The sequence below is a fragment of the Hylobates moloch genome, unplaced genomic scaffold (assembly GCF_009828535.3).
Source record: "Hylobates moloch isolate HMO894 unplaced genomic scaffold, HMol_V3 SCAFFOLD_23, whole genome shotgun sequence".
Lineage (NCBI taxonomy): Eukaryota > Metazoa > Chordata > Mammalia > Primates > Hylobatidae > Hylobates > Hylobates moloch.
Window position 1 is genome coordinate 41,594,290 of NW_026652298.1, and position 27,741 is coordinate 41,622,030.

Genomic DNA, 27,741 nt, shown 5'->3' on the forward strand with positions numbered 1-27,741 from the left:
GCCCACTCCACTCTGCAGTCAGCGCAGTGTCCCACTCCTCACACCAGCTCTCAGGGATGTCCCACCAGCCTCTCTTCAGGAACCTGGAGCTGGAGACAGAATTGTGAGGCCTGCCTCTCACCTCCTCCTTCTGACCCTGCCTCCCTGTGGCCTCCAAACGTGCCAGGCGCAGCCCTGCTGGGATGCTGCCTTCCCATCCCAGACGTTCTCAGGGAGATCTCCCCACTCCTCTGCCTCCCTAGCTCCCGCCTTACTTTGTGGTCTGTCTCCCACTAGAAAGCCAGCTCCCAAGGGCAGGGGTTCTGCACTTCTTTTTCGTGCTACGTCCCAGAGCCTGGAACAGGCTGGTTCGACAGCATTCACGGGCCCGTTGCCCCATGTGTCCCCATCCATGGTCCTCACAGGTCCCAGCTGTGCTCTCCCTCGGCTGCAGCCACCTCCACCAGCCTGGCTCAAGCTCTCGTGCAGTGAGATAGGAGAGCCCTGGCAGGCTCACGATGACTAGCTCACCGCCCTCTCAAGCAGACAGCCACAGGAGCCCGCCCAGGCCCATCTGTCAGCTGCTGGGAAGGAGAGCGGGGTGCCCCAGCTGCTGTGGGATTGGCCCAGGCGAAGGCAAGGAGAGAAGGGGACGGTGTCGGGGAGAAGGCCCCAGCTTGGCGTGTCAGGTGGCTGGGCAACCACTAAGAAACATCTGGAGATGGGCTGTCCTTGGACACTCACTCTCTCACCCCTTCAGTCACTAAGCCAGGATGCCGGCAACCACAGGCAGCCATAGTCCGCAGCTGGCAGCCCCCAGGCTTCCCAGACAGAGCATCAGGCTCCTCCGAGGGCAGCAGGCCAGGCTGGAGGCTTCATTCTGCTCGGTGGGCATCTCCCACACCCTGACTCCTGAGCTGAGAGTGGGCACCTTCCAAGCCAAGGCCTCCCAGGAACCCCTAGAGCTGAGCTTGCCCCATTTCGCATTAGCCATGGTCCACAGGAACAAACCAACCCCTACCTGATGACAGAATCGTGGACCCAGGTGGCTCCCTCCTGCCCGTATCATGGTACCCAGGGCCACTGCTGTTCCCAGCCTTGACCCTGCAGAGGGATCTGAGCACTTCACCTGTCCAAACCTACAAAAGACCCGTCTTAACTCTCCACGACAGGCTGTGTCCCTGGCCCCCGAGGGAACACATCTCCAGCCCAAATCTCCTGCAGGCCGCCCTCAGTCACAGGCCCAGGAACACACTCTGCCAGCCACATTGTGCAGAGCAAGTTCACCCTACGACAAGCCGAGACCAGCACCCAGTGACTGGCCAGGGCCCTGAGTGCTCTGACTCTTTGTGGCACCAAGGATATGGGTTGTAACATTTGTAACAAGACCAGCAGTCACAACAAAGAATTTCTGGTTTTATTCAAAATGCATGGAGTTACAGTCCTGTTCCCTGTGATTTCATACACGTGCCTGTCACTAGAAAATGCTGGCCGGGCGCGGTGGCTCACGTCTGTAATCTCAGCACTTTGGGAGGCCGAGGTGGGTGGATCACCTCAGGTCAGGAGTTCAAGACCAGCCTGGCCAACATGGCAAAACCCCATCTCTAACACAAAAAATTGGCCAGGCATGGCAGCGCGAGCCTGTGGTCTCAGCTACTCGGGAAGCTAAGGCAGGAGAATCACTTGAAGCTGGGAGGCGCAAGGTGCAGTGAGCCGAGATCACGCCACTGCACTCTAGCCTGGGCGACAGAGCGAGACTCTGTCTCAAAAGAAAAAGGAGCCAGTGCTGAGAGGCCGTGGCTACCGACAGGCCGCCCACACTCCCCTCTAAGCTCGCATCTACTTCCGTCTGTATTTTCCAAACAGTCCCCATGAGATGCCCTGCCACACTGCACCCTGCCCCAATCTTCCAAAATGGTTACATCGCCATCTTCGGTTACATCAAAATTCAATTTAACTATTATGACTATGTAAAATATGGCTTGTACAGGCTCTCTTATTCCACTTCTTGCTTTTCATGGAAGTAGTAGCTGCCGCCTGGGGTCTTGTGCTTGGCCTCCATGCACCCATCTCAGCCCCAAACACTGAGGTCTCTCCGATGACAGCCAGTTCTGGGGGTCCTCAGGCTCCCTCACCATCAACCTAGAAGCCTGCATCCAGTAATTCTTGTCTTAAGAGTGAAGACGAAGCACAGCTATACAAAACAAAAACGACATAGCTACCAGCTTCATGAGGGGCTTTTCTCCTCCCTGCGACTGAGACCAAGCTAACACGAGTCTCCAGCTCGCACTTCCATGAACTCAGGGGACCAATGGCTAGAAAAGAAGCATCCTCTCGGGCGTACCCATCACATGCATAAAAACCACCCAGCCAGCCCAGCAAGTACCAAAGCATCAGTGTCATAAAGATTGCATTGTCTATTACACACAAAATTCTGTTTGGAATTAATGGCAAGTGTTTTTTTGTTTTGTTTTGTTTTGTTTTTTGAGACAGGGTCTGTCACCCAGGCTGGAGTGCATGGAGTGCAGTGGCACAAACACAGCCCACTGCAGCCTCCACCTCCTGGGATCAAGAGATGCTCCCACCTCAACCTCCCAAGTAGCTGGGACTACAGGCATGCACCACAATGCTCAACTACTTTTTTATTTTTTTGCACAGCCAAGGTCTCACTATGTTGCCCAGGCTGGTCTCACCCTCCTGGGATCAACTGATCCTCTCACCTCAGCCTCCCAAAGTGCTGGGATTACAGGTATGAGCCACAGTGCCTGGCCCATAATGGATTTTTCAAACTAAGAGGAAAAAGTTTACACCTAGAATCTCCCCAGAGCTAACCAGTGAATCAGTTAGAGGACAAACTCATCCCAAAGGTCATGGGCACGGCTGCCGTGTCCCAGGAGTAACCTGAGGAGAACCAGACTTTCCAGAAGGCCTGGAGGGAGGACCTGCAGCACGCCATGCAGCAAGCCTCAAGGCACAGGATGCGAGACACCAAATTCTCACAAAGCCGCTGCTGAAAGCTTTGTGCAGAAGGAGAAACGTTAAATAAACGTATAAAGTACACACCTATCCTCAAGACGTTACTTAAGGGTTCAGCGTATCAGTGAGACTGAGACACGGCCCCATCAGCCTCAACCTGCTGGTGCTCGGCCTGCAGACTCGGAGGCCTCCTGACTGTCCTCTTCCTCCCCCTTCTCCTGCCAATGCTGCCTCCTGAGGGTCTGTGGCCACCCGCTCTGCCCATTGCTCTGCAGGCCCCCTTGACCCAGAGCTTGCCTGTGCGCTCCTCTCAGCCTCCAGAGCCTGCAGTCTCTCTCCATCCTCGTCCTGGGCCCCTCGCCCCACCTCAGGACTGCTTCCTCACCTGGGCCAGGTGGTCTTTACCTGCTTGTCAGGCTGTCCCTTCTCCCCTCCACCCATCCTCAGAGAGGGCTGCCTGCCTAGTTCCCATCTCACGCCCGGCCTGCTACGCTGACAGCAGCAGCGCCTCACCCATTTGTCCTCCTGCCGCAGCCCGCTGGCCTTGCTCTGGTGCTGGTTCACCACAGACGCCCCAGGGCCAAGCCCAGCGCAGAGGCCATGGTGGTCCCACAACATGTTCATGGATGAAAGAACAGACGGTCGAATAAAAAGTAACAAACGGGGAACAGGCCAGGCGTGGTGGCTCACACCTGTAACCCCAGCACTTTGGGAGGCCAAGGTGGGCGGATCACCTGAGGTCAGGAGTTCGAGACCAGCCTGGCCAAAATGGAGAAACCCTGTCTCTACTAAAAATACAAAATTAGCTGGGTGTGGTGGCACACGCCTGTAATCCCAGCTACTCGGGAGGCTGAGGCAGGAGAATCACTTGAACCTGGGAGGCAGAGGTTGCAGTGAGACGAAATCATGCCATTGCACTGCAGCCTGGGCAACAAGAGCAAAACTCTGTCTCAAAAAAAACGGGGAATAACAAACAGCACTTTCCCCAGAGCCATCTAAGGACTTGGCATCTGAGAAAACCCAGCACCTTAGAGACACTGTCAGGCAATAATTTTGTGGAGGAGACAGACAAGACCTGAGGTCGAGGTCCAAGGGCATCTGTCAACCTGACTGCACCTGCCGACTCTGAGTGCCCCAGCCAAGGTCTGACTTATCCTGCACGTGCAGGAAGGAGGGAAAGGACCTGCCACCGTCACCCCACACTGCCTGGCCAAACATGAGGAAATGAGAAGGCCTGTTCAGAGCTTCAGAACTCGACGTAAGATGGACAGTATATAGTATGGGGACTGGTGAGAGTGTGAAACAGCACGGCCACTGTGAAGAACCGAGTCTACTCAGCACATGACCGACTCCTAGATACAGGCCCCAAGGACTTGAAGACACGCGTCCACACAAAGACTTGTACACAAACATGCCCATCACCAGGAGAATGAAGAAACGAAATACGGCACAAGCACACAACGGACGCTGCCCCACAATGGACAGCACAGAGTCTGAAACATGCAAACCACACGGATGAATCTCAGAGGCATCGTGCTGAGGAAGGGATCATGCTGGGGAAGGGATCGTGCTGAGGAAGGCATCGTGCTGGGGAAGGGATCGTGCTGGGGAAGGGATCGTGCTGGGGAAGGGATCGTGCTGGGGAAGGGATCGTGCTGGGGAAGGGATCATGCTGGGGAAAGAAGCCAAGTGAGAGCACACGAACCCGCAAGACAGGTGAAACTGGCCAGGCACGATGGTTCATGCCTGTAACCCCAGCACCTCAGCCTTGGGAGGCTGAGGCAGGCAGATCACCTGAGGTCAGGAGTTCAAGACCAGCCCCGCCAACATGGTGAAACTCCGTCTCTACTAAAAATACAAAAATTTTGGCCGGGCGCGGTGGCTCACGCCTGTAATCCCAGCACTTTGGAAGGCCGAGGCGGGCGGATCACGAGGTCAGGAGATCGAGACCATCCTAACACAGTGAAACCCTGTCTCTACTAAAAATACAAAAAAATTAGCCGGGCGCGGTGGCGGGCGCCTGTAGTCCCAGCTATTCGGGAGGCTGAGGCAGGAGAATGGTGTGAACCCAGGAGGCGGAGCTTGCAGTGAGCAGACATCGAGCCACTGCACTCCAGCCTGGGCAACAGAGCCAGACTCCATCTCCAAAAAAAAAAAAACAACAACAACAACAACAAAAATACAAAAATTTTTATATTTTTTGTATTTTTAGTAGAGGTGAGCATGGTGGTGGGTGCCTATAATCCCAGTTCAGGCAGGAGAATCGCTTGAACCCGGGAGGTGGAGGCTGCAGTAAGCCGAGATCAGGCCATTGCACTCCAGCCTGGGCGACAAGAGTGAAACTCAGTCTCAAAGAAAAAAAAGAGAGATAGGCAAAACTAATCCATGGTGACAAATCAGCAATGGTGCCAGCAGGAGGGAAGGCACTGCCTGAGGGCAAGGGGTATGCGGGACCCACATGGGGACACTGATGGGCGTGACGGGCTCCGCACTGCCAGGCAAGGGAGTCTGTCGGAGCTCACACAGGAGCAGGCGTGAGCTGTACATTTCACTGCAGGTAAATTTTTACTCAAAGGAAGACTGGAAACAAACACTGAGCTCTAGGGAACGATGGTGGTATGGGCTGCAGTGTTCAGGGCGGTGTGCGCGGAAGCATGCTGATTACAAACGCATCCCACTCGAGAGGGTCTGGGGGACAGACTGCAGATGGACAGAGACGTGTGGAGAGAGTGCAACAAAGTGCTGCCTGCAGAGCACGGGTGGTGAACACCCACTTGGGTGGCCATGGAATCATTCTTTCAATATTTTGAAAATTCTCAAATTTTCATCATGAAATCTTTGAGGAAAGGGGCAGTTGCTTTCTAGCATTATGGAAAAGCAGTTAATGCAGCCGATTCTGGAAAACAGGGTGTGTGAGGAGAAAGTAACAAGAAAGGAAAGAGACCACCTGGAAGCCTGGGGTATGTTGGGGCTTCAAGGAGAAGGAAAGACGTTAGAGTCGGCACGAGGAGCCTGGTGATGTGCAGATGGCTGAGGAAGGGGACAGGAGGTGGGAGCTCATGGCGGGGACGACTGACCTCCGTTTCTGATGGCTGTGATCCCTTGGTAGAAGTCTTCAAAGCTGATCACGCCGAGCCCACTGGGATCCAAGTACTTAGTTAAGTCCTTCACCTGCAATTGCCAAATGAGACTAGGTTACCCTAAGCCTTTACAGCAGGGGTCCCCAACCCTGGACCTCGGACTGGGAGAGATCTGCTGTGTGGCCTGCTGGGAATGTGGAAGCACAGCAGGAGGTGAGGGGGCATTACCGCCTGAGCTCCCCTCCTGTCAGATCAGCAGGGGCATCAGGTTCTCATAGGAGCGCAAAGCCTACCGTGCGCTCCGCATGCGAGGAGTCCGGGTTGCGCTCTCCTTATGAGAATCTAACGCCTGATGATCTGAACAGTTTTATCCTGAAACCACCCCAACCCCCTGCCTGTCTGTGGAAAAGCATCTTCTATGAAACCAACCCCTGGTGCCAAGAAGGCTGGGGGCCACTTTAGGGAATCAGGATTAGGTTGTATCACGAGCTTGGTTTTTCACCACATGCAAAGAAGCCGCCAACAGGGGCGGTGCTGACAGTGACAGCCTCTGACTCCTTACGTCCAGGAGGCAGCACGGCCTCCACGGGCCACTGCAGATGGCCACAGCCACAGGACAGGCAGCACTCTGTAAATGGGCTGCCAGCAGCACCTGGCATGATGAACCACGGGAGTAGGACCCTGGCCACTGAAAGCCAGCAGCCAGGGTCTTACATGGGGAGATCAGTTCTGAAGTGGTAGATATTGTTCCGACAAGGATCCAAAATGCCAACACAGATACGTTACACAGATAACACAGATAAGCACACACTGCCCACTCAGAAATGCCTTCCTGGCTCTGCAGAGTCCTTGGTAGAGAACAACTGAGGAAAAAGACCCTTGATATCAAAAATCATAAACGCTAAGTAGGGTAACTCACACATGGATGTAACATAAAATGAAACTCTTCAGAAAGAATGCAGGTCTATTCTGCCAAGTGTAAATTGGATTTCATAAAAATTTAAAAATTTTCAGGGGATGGGGTGGGAGGGGGGACAGCATTACAGAAAATACCTGGGCTTAATACCCAGTTGATGGGCTGACAGGTGCAGCAAATCACCATGGCACACGTTTGCCTATGTAACCTGTACATCCTGCACATGTACCCCATAACTTAAAATAAAAAATAAAAATTTAAAACTTTTATACTCGGGGGGAGGGACAGCATTAGGAGATATACCTAATGCTAAATGACGAGTTAATGGGTGCAGGAAATCAACATGGCACATGGATACATATGTAACAAACCTGCACATTGTGCACATGTACCCTAAAACCTAAAGTATAATAAAAAAAAGTAAAAAAATAAAATAAAATAAAATAAACAAAACAAAATAAATAAAAAATTTAAAAAAAATTAAAACTTTTATACTCAAAAGACATTAATAAAAGCAAAAAAATAACACTGACTGGGAGAAAGTATTTGCAAATCATATATCTGTTAAATGACTTGTGTCCAGAATATATAAGGAAATCTTATAACTAAGAAGACAACTCAGGCCAGGTGCAGTGGCTCACACCTGTAATCCCAGGACTGTGGGAGGCCAAGGTGAGTGGATCACCTGACGCCAGGAGTTCGAGATCATCCTGACCAACGTGGAGAAACCCTGTCTCTACTAAAAATACAAAATCAGCCAGGCGTGGCGGCGCATGCCTGTAATCCCAGCTACTCAGGAGGCTGAGACAGGAAAATTGCTTAAACCCGGGAGGCAGAAGTTGCAGTGAGCAGAGACTGCGCCATTGCCCTCCAGCCTAGGTGATTGAATGAGACTGTCTCAAAAAAAAAAAGGGCCGGGCGCGGTGGCTCACGCTTGTAATCCCAGCACTTTGGGAGGCCGAGGCGGGCGGATCACAAGGTCAGGAGATCGAGACGATGGTGAAACCCCGTCTCTACTAAAAATACAAAAAATTAGCCGGGCGTGGTGGTGGGCGCCTGTAGTCCCAGCTACTCGGAGAGGCTGAGGCAGGAGAATGGCGTGAACCCGGGAGGCGGAGCTTGCAGTGAGCGGAGATCGCGCCACCGCACTCCAGCCTGGGTGAAAGAGCGAGACTCCGTCTAAAAAAAAAAAAAAAAAAAAAAAAAAAAAAGATGGCGCCACCGCACTCCAGCCTGGGTGAAAGAGCGAGACTCCGTGTAAAAAAAAAAAAAAGAGATAACTCAATTTTTTTTTTAAGTGGGCAAAAGACTTAAACAGAAATTTCATCAGAAAATATGTATGAATGGTTGATAACCACATGAAAAAATGCTCAATTAGTCCTTAAAGAAATGCACATTAAATTAAAACCACAATGCAGCCAGGTACCTTGTGGCTCACGCCTGTATTCCCAGCACTTTGGGATCACCAAAGGTCACGGGTTCCAGACCAGCCTGGCCAACATGGCAAAACCCCATCTCTACTAAAAATACAAAAATTAACCAGGCGTGGTGGCACTCGCCTGTAATCCCAGCTACTCAGGAGGCTGAGGGTGGAGAATCGCTTGAACCCAGGAGGCGGAGGTTGCAGTGAGCCAAGATTGTGCCACTGCACTCCAGCCTGGGCTACAGAATGAGACTTTGTCTGCAAAAAAAAAAAAAGTTTGAGGCTGGGTGTGGTGGTTCACACCTATAATCCCAGCACTTTGGGAGGCTGAAGCGGGCCGATCACTTGAGGTCAGGAGTTCGAGACCAGCCTGACCAACGTGGAGAAACCCCATATCTACTAAAAATACAAAATTAGCTGGGCGTGGTGGTGGGAACCTGTAACTCCAGCTACTCAGGAGGCTGAGGCAGGAGAATTGCTTGAACCCGGGAGGCAGAGGTTGCAGTGAGCTGAGATCGTGCCACCGCACCCCAGCCTGGGCAAAAACAGTGACACTCTGTCTAAAAAAAAAAAAAAAAGTTTGAACACTGATAAATATTTGATGATATTAAGGAACTGTTCATTTTTGTAGGTGTGATGATATTTTCGTTATTTTTCAAAGAGCACTGGTTTTTAGACACATGTACTGAAATACTTACAAATACCTCAAGAATCTGGGGTGAGGCACAGATGTCACCAGAGGCATGCCTGCACATTGCTGTGACTGGGGATGGGTACCAGTGCACCGTTTCACTACTCTCCACTTTCATATGGGTTTGAACTCTTCCATAGTGAAAACTTCAAGAACAGCAAAAGAGGAAAAAGAGAGCAAAGAAAGTGTGGGCCAGGGAGAAATGAAAAAGGAGGCGGCATTCAGCCACAGAGGGAGCAGATTCCTGAAGGAAGCCCCTTTTGGGTGGCGGGCTGGGCTGTGAAAATGCTCAGGGACAGGGAGAGGCAACAGGCTGGCAGGAGCCCTGGCTGCAGCCACATCCATTAACTGACAAAACCCTAGGGCCTCAGGCAGGTTGCGGCAGATGAGCATCGGTGAACCCGAGGAAGGTCCCCCAGGCCCTGTGGGCATCAGTGAACCCGAGGAAGGCCCCCCTAGGCCCTGTGGGCATCAGTGAACCTGAGGAAGGCCCCCCAGGCCCTGTGGGCATCGGTGAACCCAAGGAAGGCCCCCCAGGCCCTGTGGGCAATCCAGGCTGGACCTGAGGAAGGCCCCCAGATACTGTAGGCATCGGTGAACCCGGAAAGCCCCCCAGACCCCGTGGGCATCGAGGTGAACCCGAGGAAGGCCCCCCCACGCCCTGTGGGCATCAGTGAACCTGAGGAAGGCCCCCCAGGCCCTGTGGTGAAGTTCAGATGCCAGGGCTGCCACCAAGCAGCAAGCACAGAACCCTCAAGGGCAGCCCCACTGGAGATGCCAGGACACAGCTGCTCTGTTTCAGGACAAGGATGGGGGGTGCAGCACGTGGTCAGCAAGGCCATCGCATCACCCAGGAGGCAATCCAGAACGCCTGAAGCACACAGGGCACCAGAGCAAGGCCTGGGTCCCCGCGGCTGGCCCTCTCGCCACTGTCGGCCAACATGCCCCACAAAGTCAGGTTCAAACAGGGCCAGCCCCAGCTAAGGGACCCCACAGTGTGGGATTCCTGAGCCAGAGAATGAGTTTCCGCTTCCCCTCCACAATGGAAGAGGCCGGGGCCATCGCCCCAATCCTAGGGCTCCGTGTGCCTGCGTGACTTTCGGCTCGGAAATCCATCATCAACCAACTTCCTGGAGACAACCGGAGTTTATAAAACGTCCCCCCACTTATCTCACAAAAGTCCTCATTCCTAAGCTTGTTCCTAAGAATGTGAGAGTCTTGCTGGGTACCTGAGAGTTACCTAATCCGGAGTCCAGACTGGCCAATCTGTCCTGAAGATTCCTAAGAATTTTAACACTGAAGCTACTAATTGAACACAAAGTACCAAGTTGTTTATTCTGAAACATTAACCAAATATTTTTTAAACAAATCATTAACTAGAATAGGCCCCTTTCACATGTTACCATGTTAGAATGAACAAGAGTGAATCAAAGTATACATTTTTAAAACTCCATTTCAATTATATTTTCTTTATAATCTGTAGAACAGATGAATTTCATGTAATTGATGATTTGGGGATAGTTCTAATTCTCCAAGTCCAAAATACTCAATTCAGAGGCTTTCAAAAAAAAAAAAAAAAAAAAGGTGAGACTGTGAAAAATGAGACAGCCTGCCCTTCCCTGCAAAATCCAGTAGCGGCAGAAAACAGAGCCAAGAGACATAAACCAGAGTGGCCAAAGCCAAAGCCAGCCAGCACTGCTCCAGCAGACAAACACACCACGGTGGAGAATCCACTTAGTCACTGGCTCCAGGGTGACTGCAGTATGAAAAATTTACTGACACATTGCATTGTTCCTGCTATGGATGTAGAAACATGATCCACTAATCTGAAAGAAAGGAAAGCAGAACAATTTCTCCCACCACAGTCAGCTAGGATCCCAGAGACTCCTCCCAGGATTCTCAAATAACACACTGTATTATGGCTTCACAGCAAAGCACCTTTCAGAACGAGAAACACCGCCTTTCTGCATCTTGTTGTTACTATCATACTTGAATTATACTGTTTTCAACAAAGCTTATCTTACCAGAAACCATGGCAATAATAAGCAAAATGTTCCTAGGAGTTCCCGTAGCTATCTGTAAACTTCACCCTAGATCAGCACATGGGCCAGCGTGGGCAGGGAGAAAGGCGGCTCTGGAAGCCTGGCTATACAGTATCTCCCAATAGCACTGAAGCCTGCAGCTCGCCTGCCGATGGCACGGACACTTCTTTCTAAAAGCAGACGCGCAGCAGCTAAACATATACACAAAAGGCTTTCCCTGCTGTTCGCAACAAGTGCTCATTTTGTTTGGATTTTTTGGGTTTTTTTGTGGGTTTTTTTGTTTGTTTGTTGTTGAGATGGAGTCTCACTCCGTCACCCAGGATGGAGTGCAATGGTGCGGCCTCAGCTCACTACAACCTCTGCCTTCTGGTTCGGATGATTCTCCTGCTTCAGCCTCCCAAGCAGTTGCAATTACAGCCACCTTCCACCATGCCCAACTGATTTTTTTTTTGTATTTTTAGTAGAGACAGGGTTTCACCATGTTGGGCAGGCTGGTCTCGAACTCCTGAACCCAGGTGATCTGCCCACCTCAGCCTCCCAAAGTGCTGGGATTACAGGCATGAGCCACCGCGCCCAGCCTTGTTTTTCTTTTTCTTTTCCTTTTTCTTTTTTTTGAGACAGAGTCTCACTCTGTCACTCAGGCTAGGGTGCAGTGGCACAATCTCAACTCACTGCAACCTGTGCCTCCCAGGTTCAAGCGATTCTCCCACCTCAGCCTCCCTGGTAGCTGCGTGTGCCGCCACACCCAGCTAATTTTTGTATCTTTGGTAGAGACGAGGTTTTGCCATGTTGCCCAGGCTGGTCTCGAACTCCTAACTTCAAGTGATCTGCCCACCTTGGCCTCCCAAAGTGCTGGAATTACAGGTGTGAGCCACTCAGCCTACCTTACAGATGGGGTTTCACCATGTTGGCCAGGCTGGTCTTGAACTCCTGACCTCAGGTGATCCACCCACCTTGGCCTCCCAAAGTGCTGGGGATACAGGGGCGAGCTACCGCGCCCGGCCTTAATTCTTGATACTAATATCTGTTGTCCTGCACTTGAGTGGGAATCTTTCTGGTTGGTTCATTTTAACAGAGATACCTGAAGTAGTCTTAGAAATGAAAGGAGGTTCAATAAAATATTTGAGATGCACTTAGTATAAAGCCTGAACCAAACAAAGGCATAATGGCTCACACCTGGACTTCCAGCATTTTGAGACACCAAGGCGGATGGATCACTTGAGCCCAAGAGTTCGAGACTAGCCTGGGCAACATGGTGAAACCTTATCTCTACAAAAAATACCAAAAAATTAGCTGGTCCACGTGCCAGTAGTTCCAGCTACTTGGAAGGCTGAGGTGGGAGGATTGCCTGAGCCTGGGAGGTTGAGGCTGCAGTGAGCCATGATTGCCTCACTGCATTCCACGTGGGCAGCAGAGTGAGACCCTGTCTCCCAAAAAACAACAACAAGAACAACAACAACAACAAAAACAGTGACAGGGAGCACCTGCTTCAGTCATACCCGATCACCCACCCAAGAATGGACTGACCACGGCTCAGTGCTTGTGAGAGTGTGCGCGGTTCTCAATTCTTTTTTTTTTTTTTTTTTTTTTTGAGACAGAGTCCCCTCTGTTACCCAGGCTGGAGTGCAGTGGCGCGATCTCGGCTCACTGCAGCCTCCACCTCCCGAGTTCAAGCAATTTTCCTGCCTCAGCCTCCTTTGTAGATGGGATGACAGGCACGTGCCACCATGCCTGGCTAATTTTTGTAGTAGAGATGGGGTTTCGCCATATTGGCCAGGCTGGTCTTGAACTCCTGACCTCAGGTGATCTGCCTGCCTCGGCCTCCCAAAGTGCTGGGATTACAGGCGTGAGACACCACGCCTGGGTGCGCAGTTCTCAATTCTTTGATCTGAGTGGTGATTTTTACATATCACTGTATAGAGAACAGACAAGAAAGCTTATTCTTCAATCTGGTGCATGTGGCCAAGAAAAAAAAAAAGCAAGCAAGCCTATGGTTTTTTTTTTTTTGAGACAGAGTCTCGCTCTGTCACCCAGGCTGGAGTGCAGTAGTGCGATCTCAGCTCACTGCAACCTCCACCTCCCGGGTTCAAGCGATTCTCACGCCTCAGCCTCCCAAGTAACTGGGATTACAGGCACATACCACCATGCCTCGCTAACTTTTGTATTTTTAGTAGAGACGTGGTTTCGCCATGTTAGCCAAGCTGGTCTGGAACTCCTGACCTCAGGTGATCTGCCTACCGCCTCAGCCTTCCAAAGTGCTGGGATTACAGGCGTGAGCCACTGCGCCCAGCCAAGAAAGCCTGTTCTTATAAGCTTGAATGAGAAAGAGCCTGTATGTGACATTTTCTAAACCTGCAGGAAAGTTGGCTTCTGTTCCAAATCACATTAGGCTCAGGGACCTTGGACAAGGAGTTCCAGAGACAGGGGTGTGTTCACGGTTGGTTTTGTGCGGTTTTTTGGTTTTTGTTTTTGGGGGGTTTTGGTTTTGGTTTTGAGGAGGTCTACAATATGAGATGAGGTCTACAATATGTTTCCCAGGCTAGATGTGAACGACTAGACTTGGCCAATCCTCTTGCCTCAGCCTCCTGAGTAGCTGGGACTAGAGGTGAGTGCCACCACACCCAGCTAATTTTTGTATTTTTTTGTAGGGAGGCGATCTTGCTATGTTGCTCAGGCTGGTCTCAAACTCCTGGACTCCAGCAATCCTCCCAATTGACTTCCAGAGTATCTGGAACTACAGGGATGAGCCACTGTGCCTGGCTAGAGACAGTTTTTAATTCCCATTTAGTCAGCTTTGCACCAACTACTATAGCAAGTAACTTTGTAGGGGGTTATGCTTGGCAGGTGATGCTTAAAGACCCTGCTCAGAGTCGGCTCTAGATGAGGGGAGGCCTTTGCTTTTAACCGGGTGTGTGAGCAAGGAACAAAGACCCGCCTACTGGATGCCTCAACCACCTGGAATGATGAGGCCCTACTGGGAAAATGAAGGCATTTGAGTAAATCTCAGGTCTTTTTCTTGGCAACTTAAAAGCTACGGTGTGTTTATCTCTAAATTGAAATTTGGAAGAAAGACAGGTAGGTTGAATAATACAAGTTTTCCTACTCTGAATGTGCTCACTGGCAGCTCAGTTTTTCTATTTGAAGTACAAAAATAGCTTCCTTGGCCGGGTGTGGTGGCTCACGTCCGTAATCGCAGAACTTTGAAAGGCCAAGGTGAGCAGATTGCCTGAGCTCCATAGTTCGAGACCAGCCTGGCTAACATGGTGAAACCCCGCCTCTACTTAAAAAAAAAAAAAAAAATACAAAATTAGCTGGGCATGGAGGCAGGCGCCTGTAATCCCAGCTACTGGGGAGGCTGAGGCAGAAGAATCACTTGAACCCAGGAGGCGGAGGTTGCAGTGAGCCAAGATCGCGCCACTGCACTCCAGCCTGGGCAACAAGAGCAAAACTCTGCCTCAAAAAAAAAAAAAACAAAAAAACAAAAAAACTTTCTAAATCAGAGATCTGTTCTGATTACCCATGAGGAGGAACCGGGGAACCGACTCGCTTTCCCTGGTTTAGAGGGGAAGGTTTAGAAAAGTCTAGAATAAAAGCACTGTGCTGATCTGACACGGAAAATGTCATTCCACACGTCCCCAGAGAGGCATATCACATATTCAGGAATCCACTTTTATCTATCAGAAATAGATGTGCCCGGGCCAGGTGCCGTGGCTCACGCCTGCAATCCCAACACTTTGGGAGGCCAAGGCGAGTGGATCACGAAGTCAGGAGATTGAGACCATCCTGGCTAACACGGAGAAACCCCGTCTCTACTAAAAATACAAAAATTTAGCCAGGCGTGGTGGCGGGCGCCTGTATTCCCAGCTACTCAGAAGGCTGAGGCACAAGAATCACTTGAACCCAGGAGGTGGAGCTTGCAGTGAGCCAAGATCGCTCACTGCACTCTAGCCTGGGCAACAGAGCAAGACTCCGTCTCAAAAATAAAAAATAAAAAAAAAAATTAAAAAACAAAGAAATAGGCCGGGCGCGGTGGCTCACGCCTATAATCCCAGCACTTTGGGAGGCCGTGGGGGACGGATTACAAGGTCAGGAGATCGAGACCATCCTCGCTAACATGGTGAAACCCCATCTCTAGTAAAAATACAAAAAATTAGCCAGGCGTGGTGGCGGGCGCCTGTAGTCCCAGCTACTTGAGATGCTGAGGCAGGAGAATGGCATGAACCCGGGAGGCAGAGCTCGCAATGAGCCGAGATCACGCCACTGCACTCCAGCCTGGGCGACAGAGCGAGACTCCGTCTCAAAAAATAATAACAATAATAATAAAGAAATAGATGTGTCCACCTATCAGTAGGAAGAGGCCTGCTTAGCACCCAACTAACTCTAAGTCCTTCTTTGTGGCTTTTTTTTTGTTTTCTTTTTTAAGATGGAGTCTCACTCTATCATCCAGGCTGGAGTGCAGTGACACAATCTTGGCTCACTGCAACCTCAGCCACCCAGGTTCAAGCAATTCTCCTGCCTCAGCCTCCCAAGTAGCTGGGACTACAGGCCCCCACCACTACACCCAGTTGATTTTTTGTTTGTTTCCTTTTTATTTTTTTGAGGAGTTTCACTCTTGCCGCCCAGGCTGGAGTACAGTGGCCCGATCTCAGCTCACTGCAACATCTGCCTCCTGGGGTTCAAGTGATTCTCCCTCATCAGCCTCCCAAGTAGCTGGGATTACAGGCGCCTGCCACCACACCCAGCTAATTTTTGTATTTTCAGTAGAGATGGGGTTTCACTATGTTAGCCAGGCTGGTCTCCAACTCCTGACCTCAGGCGATCCACCACCTCGGCCTCCCAAAGTGCTGGGATTACAGGCATGAGCCACCGAGCCCGGCCTTTTTGTTTGTTTTTTTTCCTTTGTTTGTTATTGAGACAGAGTCTTGCTCTGTCACCCAGAATGGAGTGCAATGGTGTGATCTCGGGTCACCGCAACCTCCGCTTCCCTGGTTCAAACAATTCTCTTGCCTCAGCCTCCCAAGAAGCTGGGATTATAGGCACACACCACCATGCCTGGCTAATTTTTTGTATTTTTAGTAGAGACGGGGTTTCTCCATGTTGGCCAGGCTGGTCTTGAACTCCTGACCTCAGGTAATCCACCTGCCTCGGCCTGCCAAAGTGCTGGGATTAACAGGTGTGAGCCACCATGCCCGGCCTAAGTCCTTCTAATCACAGCGATGGGCTCCTTCTTCGTGACAGGCCAGGGACGAGAATGTGGGGCTCCTCCACACCACGGCTACCCCTCCCTGACACCTTTCCACCTTCGTCGGGATTCCAATGGCTGCTGCCCTCCAATCATCTCAACACTCCACTCTGTGTTTGAGAAGTTCCCTAGTACGGGAAGGGTGGGGAGGGTGAAGTGCAGGGGTGAGGAAGGGGGTGGGGAAGGTGAGGTGCAGGGTTGAGGTATGGGGAAGGAGGGATGGCCAGGGACAGAGGGGATTCCAGGTGCTCCAGAAAACACAGCAGTACGGACTCTGTACTATTTCTGTTAACAGCTTTATTGAAGTAAAATTCACATACCACAAAATCACCCATCTGAAGGGTACAATTCAATGGTTTTAGTATATTCAGAGCTGTCTCCACATTATTTTAAAGACAGGAGACTCTTAAAATGCACGAGAATACTTGGAAAACAGCCAAGTGGATACATTCAAGCTTTCAGCAAACATGCTGAGGAAATAAAACAGAATATGAAAGCAACCAAAGAATCCACACATTCAACGATGGCAGGCGGAGCGCTGCGGGAACAGAAGGCCGCGGGGCTCCTTCCTGCACTTCAGGTCTGGTCCCTGGAGAAGCAGGTGTGGCCCCAGGAGAGGGGAAGGTGAGCAGCTCCTGCGGAGGGCTCTCTCCCTGGGGCTAGTGAATACACTCCCTTTATGGCTCTTCTCTAGAATGCGAGCCAGCTGGGACTCCTCAGCTCATAGAACTCCATTCCCACCTTGCTTTCAAGGTCAGCATGCCCTCTGACCTACAGATACCACTCAGATCCTCGGTCCCTTCCCTGTACAAAACAGACATGTGAGGCCCTCACTCGCCAGCCCAGCCAAGCCCTGCTAGCCACTGCAGTGTCCTGGGTAACACCAGCCCCCATGGGGACACCCTGAAGCCCTGACTCAGACCTAGACCCCTGAGCGGAAGTAAAGGAGGAAGAAAAGTAAACTAAAAAGTTATCCAATACTTGGTTGGGTGTGGTGGCTCACGTCTGTCATCCCAGCACTTTTGGAGGCCAGGGGATCACTTGAGGTCAGGAGTTTGAAACTGGCCTGGGCAACACAGTGAAACCAAAATACAAAACTATCTACCAAAAATACAAAAAATTAGCCAGAGCTGGGCATGGTGGTGCATGCTTGTGGTCCCAGCTACTCGGGAGAGTGAGACAGGAGGATCGCTTGAGCCTGGGAGGCAGAGGTTGCAGTAAACCGAGATTGTTCCACTGCACTCCAGCCTGGGCGACAGAGTGAGACCCTGTCTCAAGAAAGAGAAAAAAAAGTTTGTTCTGCACGTTCGGCAGGTCAAACGGTGAACTTCCTTGTAGGTGACCATGTGGTCAAGGAAGGTATGCCAAGATTAGACCACGGTAGCAGGCAGAATTCTAAGATCCCCTCTCTTGAGTGTAGGCAAGGCCTGTGCATATGGTGGGACAGTCACTGTGATGAGGTTAACTCAATCTTTAAAACAAAATTCTTTTTTGAGATGGAGTCTCACTCTGTCGCCCAGGCTAGAATGCAGTGGCGTGACCTCGGCTCACTGCAACCTCTGCTTCCCAGGTTCAAACAATTCTCCTGCCTCAGTCTACGCAACAGCTGGGATTACAGATGCCCACGACCACGAACGGCTAATTTTGTATTTTTAGTAGAGACAGGGTTTCACGATGTTGGCCAGGCAGGTCTCAAACTCCTGACCTCAAGTGATCCACCTAACTCAGCCTCCCAAAGTGCTGGGATTATAGCTGTGAGCCACCACACCCGGCCTAAAACTTTTTTCTTTCTTTTTTTTGAGACAGGGTCTCCCTGTCACCCAGGCTGGAGTGCAGTGGTGTGGTAAACACAGCTCACTGCAGCCTCAAGATCCCAGGCTCAAGCGATCCTCCCACCTCAGCCTCCTGAGGAGCTGGGACTACAGGTGTGAGCCACCACACCTAGTTGTGATTTATGTTAACTTAAGACTCCACTGTAGCAGCCTCCTGGTTTCAAAGAAGAAGTAAGCTGCCATACCTGGGAGGACCACGTGGTTGAACCTGAGGGTTCTGCAGGACCTAAGAACCATTTCTGGCCAACTACCAACCAGAAAACAGGGTCCTCAGTTCTACAACCTCAAGGAGCTGAATTCTGCTGAGCAGAATGAGCCTGACACTCTGTCCTGCCTGGTGACAGCCCTCTAAGACAATGAGCTGGAGATGTACAGGACTGCATGTTCCAGGCAGAGGGGATAGCTACTGCACAGGCCTGGAGGAGGATGTGTGCCTGTGGAGTGTCAGGAGCAGAGTGAGCAGGGGGCCGGCAGCTGGAAGTGAGGTTGGAGGGGCAAGAGGGCCAGAGCGCACTGTGAGGAGGACTCTACTGTGTAGAGTGTGGTGGTCTGAGCGGACAGAGCAGGACCTAGCTATCTTTGGGAGCCATTATTTGGCCTACCATAGCCATCTTACTTTTTAAATTTCAGGTATAATTTCCATCCTGTTGTTTATTTATTTATTTACTTATTTATGTTATTCAATTTTTTTTTAGACAGAGTTTCACTCTTGTTACCCAGGCCGGAGTGCAGTGGCGTCATCTTGGCTCACCGCAACCCCCATCTCCCGGGTTCAAGCAATTCTCCTGCCTCAGCCTCCCGAGTAACTGGGATTACAGGCATGCGCCACCACGCTCAGCTAATTTTGTATTTTTAGTAGACGGAGTTTCTCCATGTTGATCAAGCTGGTCTCAAACTCCTGACCTCAGGTGATCTGCCCGCCTCGGCCTCCCAAAGCGCTGGGATTACAGGCATGAGCCACCGCGCCCGGCTATTTTTTTGAGACAGTTTCCCTCATTGGGAATGAGGCTAGAGTGCAATGGCGTGATCTCGACTTGCTGCAACCTCTGCCTCCTGGTTTCAAGCGATTCTCCTGCCTCAGCCTCCCAAGTAGCTGGGACTACAGATGCGCGCCACCACGCTCGGCAAATTTTTGTATTTTTAGTAGAGATTGGTTTCACCACGTTGGCCAGGCTGGTCTCAAACTCCTGACTCACATGATCCGCCCACCTCGGCCTCCCAAAATGCTAGGATTACAGGCGTGAGCCGCCGTGCCTGGACAATACGCTTTTTCATATGTCAAATTTTCTTTATAGTTTTTTTCTTTTTCCTTTTTTAATTTTGTTCCACTATTTTAAATTGTCAGCGTTATTTTTCACAATTCACTGTGCCTGGCCCGTCCTGTTGTTTTAAATTAGTTGACCTGAAAGCTGAATTTAACCCTTTGTTCTCACCCTTTTTTTCAGATGTGCTCATGTTGTTCACATTAACCAGACAACGGTCTGAGCATGATTCTCTTAATGAGTTTCTGTAGGGAGACAGGTATAATTTATACGTTTTTAGTCTTCTTTTTTTTTTTTTGGAGACGAAGTCTTGCTCTGTAGAGTGCAGTCGCGCGATCTCGGCTCACTGCAACCCTGCCTCCCAGGTTCACGCCATTCTCCTGCCTTAGCCCACCGAGTAGCTGGGACTATAGGCGCCCGCCACCACGCCCGGCTAATTTTTGGTATTATTAGTAGAGACGAGGTTTCACCGTGTTAGCCAGGATGGTCTCGATCTGCTGACCTCGTGATCCGCCCCTCTCGGCCTCCCAAAGTGCTGGGATTACAGGCGTGAGCCACTGCACCCGGCCACAATATATATATATTTTTAATTAGCCAGGTGCAGTGGTGCACACCTGTAGTCCCAGCTACTCAGGAGGCTGACACTGTGCCACTGAACTCCAGCCTGAGTAACAGAGCGAGACCCCATCTCTCTCTCTCTGACTCTCTTTTTTCCTTTTTGGAGACAGGGTCCTACTCTACCGCCAGGCTAGAGTGCACTGGCACAATCATAGCTTGCTGCAGCCTCAAACTCCTGGCCTCAAGTGATCCTCCTGCCTCAGCCTCCCAAGTAGCTGGAACTACAGGGGTAAACCATCACACTTGGCTAATTTTTATATTTTTTGTAGAAACAGAGTCTCACTATATTGCTCAGGCTGGTCTTGAACTCCTGGCCTCAAGTGATCCTCCTGCCTCAGCCTCTCAAAGTGTTGGGACTACAGATGTGAGCCACCACACCCAGCCCATCTCTTAAAAAAATGTTTTTAAAGACGGGCATGGTGGCTCATGCCTGTAATCCCAGCACTTTGGGAGGCCAAGGCAGGCAGATCATGAGGTCAGGAGTTCAAGACCAGCCTGGCCAACATGGTGAAACCTTGAATCTACTAAAAATACAAAAATTAGCTGGGCATGGAGGCACGTGCCTGTAATCCCAGCTACTTGGGAGGCTGAGGCAGGAGAATTGCTTCAACCAGGATTAGGAGGCAGAGGTTGCAGTGAGCCAAGATCACGCCACTGCACTCCAGCCTGGGCGACAGAGACTGTGTCTCAAAAAAAAAAAAAAAGTTTGAGATATATGAATAAAAAGGACTATATGGAAATAAGTCCTCACACTGAAGTGTGCTTGGAAAATAGGTCAACATGTCTCTGTAGGACACATTTGGACACCACCCTAGAGCAGCAGACGCCACAAACTTCTACTGTGAAGGATGAGACCACGTGCAGGTGACCCTGCCGGTGCACAGAGCTCCCCAGCCGCAGTGCCCACCTCATCTGCAGGCAGTGCCAAGGGCCACCTGGAAGACAGCCTGCCAAAGGGCACTCTTTATGTCCCTCTGAAGGAAATATCTGCTCCCAAGGAAAGCCCACCTGCAAAGTCATCCCCTAAAATAAAACAAGCCTCAGTGCCCCTGCCTGTGGGTACCACTGTTCTGCTTCACATAGACAACCAATTTCAGATACGGGTCAGAAAGAGGCCAGGGTGATCTTTATTTTATTATTTTAAAGACACGGGGTTTCACTATGCTGCCCAGGCTGGAGTGCAGTGGTTAGTCACAGGAGTGATCATGGCTCACTGCAACTTCAAACTCTTGGGCTCCAGTAATCTTCCCACTTCCGCCTCCCGAGTAGCTGAGACACGCACCCCCATGCCCAGCACCCAGGGTGATCTTTAGGGAGACAAAGATGACAGGATGCAAAGCTCCCATTCCCCAAGAGCAAATAGGACCCAATGTCCCCAAATTCTATGATGCACCCTCGTCTCTGTGTCTAGAACACTTGCCAGCCCCACCTACCGCCCTCCCCCCCCCCACCCGACCTCACAAAGGGGCCTACACCTGAGCCTCAGGACTGCATCCAGAGAACACCTGTACCTGGAGGCTACTAGGTGCTCAGGCCATAATGTCCTTTTGCCCATCTGCCTCCCCCAGGGAGCAGCCAGGTCTATCCCATTCTTGCTGGGTCCCTACACCTGGGCCAAGTGGGCACAAAGCAGCCCTCGCCGAGAGCACAGACGGGGAGAAATGGTGAGTGCCTGGAGGAAGGTTCTAATCTTGGCTCCCAGATTTTCTGGCAGAACCTTTCTCTCCACGGTGGAGCCACTACAGGAGCCAACAGCAACCCAATCTCTGTGGGCCTGAGATTCAGCCACCTGCCTGAGGGTGTTAGCCTCAGATTCTCATTCCCCAATACCAGACCAGAGTCACTCCCTTGGGTGGGCAAGGGAGAGATTATAGAACATCCATTTTTTTCTTTTGAGATTTGGTTTAAATTTAAAAGTAAGAGCTCCTATACTGACATAGTACCTAAAACCCAATCTTTTTTTATTTTTTATTGTTTTTGAGACAGAGTCTTGCTCTGTCACCCAGGCTGGAGCCCAGGCTAGAGTGCAGTGGGAAGATCTCAGCTCACTGCAACCTCCGCCTCCTGGGTTCAAGCGATTCTCATTCCTTAGCCTCCTGAGTAGCTGGAACTACAGGCACTCACCACCAGGCCTGGCTGATTTTTTTTGTATTTTTAGTAGAGATGGGGTTTCACCATGTTGGCCAGGCTAGTCTCCAACTCCTGACCTCAAGTGATCTGCCTGCCTTGGCCTCCCAAAGTGCTTGGATTACATGTGTGAGCCACTGCACCCGGCCTGAATCCAATTTTTTTTATTTTTTGAGATGGAGTCTCGCTCTGTCGCCCAGGCTGGAGGGCAGTGGTGGGATCTCGGCTCACTGCAAGCTCCGCCTCCCGGGTTCACATCATTCTCCTGCCTCAACCTCCCGAGTAGCTGAGACTACAGGTACCCGCCACCATGCCCGGCTAATTTTTTGTATTTTTAGTAGAGACAAGGTTTCACCATGTTAGCCAGAATGGGCTCGATCTCCTGACCTCGTGATCCACCTGCCTTGGCCTCCCCAAGTGTTGGGTTTACAGGCGTGAGCCACTGCACCAGGCTCCAATCTTTTTTAATAGAGACATTCTCGCTACATTGGCCAGGCTGGTCTCGAACTCCTGACCTCAACTGATCCGCCCACCTGTGCCTCCCAAAGTGCTTGGATAACATGCATAAGCCACTGTGCCCAGCCTGAACCCAATCTTTTTTATTAGAGACAGGGTCTCACTCTGTTGCCCAGGCTGGTCTTGAACTCCTGACCTCAAGTAAGCCACCTGCCTCAGCCTCCCAGAGTGCTGGGATTATAGGCGTGAGCCATGGCACCCGGCCAGAACCCAATCTTGAGAGGACTACGAAATTCTAGGAGCTCTAAAATTAGGAGCCTGAGACCTTGCTGAATAAAGTAACTGCAGCTTTACTCTGCAGGCCGAACAGCTATCACTATCATAATTTCTTTTTTAATTATCAAGGGATCATCCAACAGTAGAGAAAACTTTTAAGTCAGCACAAAATGGAGACTCTTCAGAGCCGTTCTCAGCACCGTCCTGCTGCTGTCTGCCTTAGCCTACTACCCTCTGCCCTTTACAAGGAGAACGTTACACCGGAACAAAGGTAATGAAAAGTAGGCATTTCCATGTTCTTTATTCCTGACTGAATGACGCAGACTGATGGCCTATATCTGAAACTCGTAAGAAAGGATAATACCACAAAAGAAAGAAACCCTGCAGAAACTCAGGGCGCTGTCCAGGGCTCCATGTACTTCAGAGGCTGCCTCGGCCGACCTCCATGCACAGGTTGAGAAATGGAGGCCTCAGACTGGAGAACACCCACACAACACAGACACGCACAAGAACAAAAACATCTGTTTATTAACACGCAGAGGAACATCAGCTCAAATACACTCCAGGAAATACAAACTGCAACTCCATTGATATGCCATTCTTCCTGTATCAGATTGGCAATACTCTTCTGGAAGACAATTTGGTGACGGAAAACATTTTCTTAAATGCTTTAAACCCTACATATCCAGGCCGGGCGCGGTCGCTCACGCCTGTAATCCCAGCACTTTGGGAGGCCGAGGCAGGCAGATCACAAGGTCAGGAGATCTAGACCATCCTGGCTAACATGGTGAAACCCCGTCTCTACTAAAAGGACAAAAATTAGCCAGGTGGAGCGGGCGCCTGTAGTCCCAGCTACTCGGGAGGCTGAGGCAGGAGAATGGCGTGAACCCAAGAGGTGGAGCTTGCAGTGAGCCAAGATCGCACCACTGCACTTCAGCCTGGGCAACAGTGCAAGACTCCATCTCAAAACAAAACGAAAAAAAAAAAAAAAACCTACATATCCATTCCCCCAGCAATTCCATTTTTAAGACTTTAACCTAAGAAAATAATAAATTGTAGGCCAGGCGCGGTGACTCACGCTTGTAATCCCAGCACTTTGGGAGGCCGAGGCAGGCGGATCACGAGGTCAGGAGATCGAGACCACAGTGAAACCCCGTCTCTACTAAAAATACAAAAAATTAGCCAGGCGTGGTGGCGGGCGCCTATAGTCCCAGCTACTCAGAGAGGCTGAGGCAGGAGAATGGCGTGAACTCGGGAGGCGGAGCTTGCAGTGAGCCGAGATCGCGCCACTGCACTCCAGCCTGGGTGACAGAGTGAGACTCTGTCTCAAAAAAAAAAAAAAAAAAAAACAAAGAAAATGATAAATTGTGCAGGAAGATTCAGCTACAAGAAAGCTTATAATAGTAAAAAAGTAAAAACCTAAAATACCAAAGATAAATACTCAAATTCTAGCATATTCACTCATACAGCAAAAAAGCTATGAGCCATTAAGATCATGCTGCAGGGCTGGGCGCGGTGGCCCATGCCTGTAATCCCAGCACTTTGGGAGGCCGAGGCGGGCGGATCACAAGGTCAGGAGATCTAGACCACCCTGGCTAACATGGTGAAACCCCGTCTCTACTAAAAGTACAAAAATTAGCCAGACGTGGTAGCGGGCACCTGTAGTCCCAGCTATTCGGGAGGCTGAGGCAGGAGAATCGCTTGAATCTGGGAGACGGCGGTTGCAGTGAGCCGAGATCGCGCCACTGCACTCCAGCCTGGGCAAAACAGCGAGACTCCCTCTCAACAACCACCACCACCACCACCACCAAAGATCATGCTGCAGAAGCAGATGTACAGATGTCGAGAGGTGGTAACAATATGTTGGCTTAAACTAGGTTAAAATGGTCAATTATGACTCTGGTTTTGTTTAATTGTCCTATACAAAGAAAAATTTAAAAGCTAGAAGGCTGAAAAGATTCACGGCGCTGGATGGGGTTTTTATTTTCTCCTTTATTTGCATGTTTTTATTATTTTTATTTATTTCTTTTGCATGCTTTTAAGTGTGCATGATCTGTGACGTTTTCCTTTTAATCTTCTTGCTTTCGCTTTAAAGGCACTCGCAAGCCAACAAGAGCAGGTTCTTGATTTACCTATTCCAAACGCCAACACTCCTCCTGCTTGGTATTTCTTAGTCTGCAAGAGAGAGCCAAGTGTTCCTCAGTGCTGTTGAAACCTCACTAACTGGTATTTCTCTTAAAAAGCATCACAGGGCAGGCTTCCTGAAGAGGGTTCTTAAAAATTAAATCACCAAGAGGAAATGTCTCCATGGCTTCTTCTCTCCTCACCAGACAGAATAAGCCATGCTGACAGGGATGGACTTTCTCATAAAAGGGCTTTTCATTTCCAACAGCAAAAACCTTGTTTTTCTTGGATTTTAGTAAAGTAAACCAACCCGCCCGATGTTGGAATGAAATAAAACTTTGTAAACAAGTGGGAAAAAAAAGAAGGGGTGAGAGTGGTGGAAGGAGAGAGGAAGAAACATTTGCAGAGATAACCACTCTAGCACGGAGCCTGTTCTGATTCTCAGGAGAATTACGCCCAACAAGAAAGACCTGCTCTCTTAATTGTTCAAAGGCCACCTGCTAAAAAAAACAGGGTGGAACTCCAGCTCCTGCCCACGAAGACACAAAATACCGTCTGCAGATCATATCTCTGTGCTTTGGGACGACTCAGCAGACACTGTCACTACGTCTGAAAAAAAGCAGCATGACACCGAAAAGCAATTCGCTCCTGCCTGACCACCCTGGATTGCCACTTCAGAAGTAGAGAACCATGGAAGCATCCAGACGCCAGAAGCGGCAGCCCAGCTCAGCAGGAGGAAGACCAGAAAAGAGACCTAGCGCACTCCTGGTCCTCCTGAAATAGCGACCCCCTTCACGAGTGTTCTAATAACCCTCCAGAATGAAACAAAAGACCTGAGTTGAATTTATAACTCCAACTACCATCCCCAAACTCCCCCAAACACTCACCATGGGAACAGTAACCCCATTTCAAAAACCAGCATCATAAACTGGGTGCAGTGGCATGGGCCAGGAGTCCCACCTACTTGGGAAGCTGAGGCAGGAGGATTGCCCAGGAGCTAGAGGGTGCAGTGACTGTGACAGAGCCTATAAACAGCCACTGTGCTCCGGCCTGGGCAACACAGTGAGACCCCGTTTCTTAAAAAAAAAACAGCATGAGGCCAGGTGCAGTGGCTCATGCCTGTAATCTCAGCACTTTGGGAGGCCGAAGTGGGCGGATCACGAGGTCAGGAGATGAGACCATCCTGGCTAACACGGTGAAACCCCGTCTCTACTAAAAATACAAAAAATTAGCCGGGCGTGGCGGTGGGCGCCTGTAGTCCCAGCTACTCGGGAGGCTGAGGCAGGAGAATGGTGTGAACCTGGGAGGTGGAGCTTGCAGTGAGCCAAGATCATGCCACTGCACTCCAGCTGGATGAGAGAGCGAGACTCCGTCTCAAAACAAACAAACAAACAAACAAACAAAAAAGCATGATTAGAGAACTTCATACTTCAAGAGTTGTGGAATTCCTTCTCTAGGTAGACAAATCAAAAGTATCAGTCACTCAAAGGCTGTTACTATGTCACAGAAGGAAGGCTGCCTGGTGTGGGAACACAAATATGTGTTTGCTGCATGGCCAAGAAAGGAGGAGCATGGGGCCGAGGGCTCCAGCCAGAGGGGCGGCTGGCACCGACTCCAGGCTAGTCCCTGTGCACATTAGGGTTCGTGTGTGTGAAATCAATTTAGAGAGGCAACGACAGAGTACCCGGCATAGCGATTATTTTATTACTGTTACAGGATATTTCAAATAATTAATTTTCATCACTGGTCTACAGGTGGGCCTTTGAATGAATCGGCAGGACTTACTGGAGGGTGACACAGAGGAGAAAACTCGCCCCCCGTGAGAACATGCCAGTGTGCCAACAGTGATGGGAAGACCTCGAGTCCCCTGCTGTGCACTCCCAGAGCATGAGTGTGTTTAATCATGGATACACACGACTTAGGGATCAGGAACATCAGGCTACTGAGGGAGTGGGAATACCAGGTTACTGAGTGATCAGGAACAGGCTTAAAGAAAAATAGGGAGGGGCACGGTGGCTACCGTGGCCTATAATCCCAGCACTCTGTGAGGCTGAGGCGGGTGGATCACCTGAGGTCAGAAGTTCAAGACCAGCCTGACCAACATGGTGAAACCCCGTCTCTAATAAAAATACAAAAAATTAGCCAGGTGTGGTGGCCGGTACCTGTCACCCCAGCTACTTGGGAGGCAGACGCAGGAGAATCGCTTGAACCTGGGAGCTGGAGGTTGCAGTGAGCTGAGATTGCACCACTGCACTCCAACCTGGGCGACAGAGCGAGACTCCGTCTCAATAAAAAAAGAAGAAAAATGGACCCAGCTGACCTTGCTGTGTTCTGGAGGAGGGCTGAAGGAGCAAGAGGGTGGGATGAGGGCAGCCAGGCGGGCCTGTGCCAGCACCTGTTCTCACCTCCTCACTTCCTGCCGCACGCACAGCTCCAGCTGAACCAGCAGGGATGGCAGGGATGCCTTCCTGATCCCCCAGCATGGCTGGTCTCCAGAACTAACATTCCCAGATTCATCACACAGCATTTTCAGAAGTCTTCCTTCCCTTAAGGGATAAAAGAATCTGTGTATTTTGAACATCTTTGTGAGGAAGACGCATCACTGACCTAAGAAACAGTAGGCAGGACACAGCCAGCAAAGCAAGGGGATCTTTCGGCAAAGAGAAAATCCTTCAGGAAATTAAGATGCCAGCTGGC

General features: G+C 50.5%; 1 protein-coding gene and 1 long non-coding RNA gene across 3 annotated transcripts in view; one reads left to right on the forward strand and one right to left on the reverse strand.

Moving 5' to 3' along the window:
* RAB11FIP3 (RAB11 family interacting protein 3) overlaps positions 1-27,741 on the reverse strand; it is a 107,926-nt gene that overhangs the window by 63,881 nt on the left and 16,304 nt on the right. For both annotated transcript variants that reach the window (XM_032145415.2, XM_032145414.2), the window contains exon 2: positions 6,033-6,126. In XM_032145415.2, the coding sequence (XP_032001306.1) occupies positions 6,033-6,126 (94 nt within the window). The remainder of the gene's footprint in view (positions 1-6,032; positions 6,127-27,741) is intronic.
* On the forward strand, positions 21,567-26,361 carry LOC131382341 (uncharacterized). Its single transcript, XR_009211746.1, has 3 exons — positions 21,567-21,725; positions 23,050-23,191; positions 25,016-26,361. It is a non-coding gene; the product is annotated as an uncharacterized LOC131382341 (long non-coding RNA).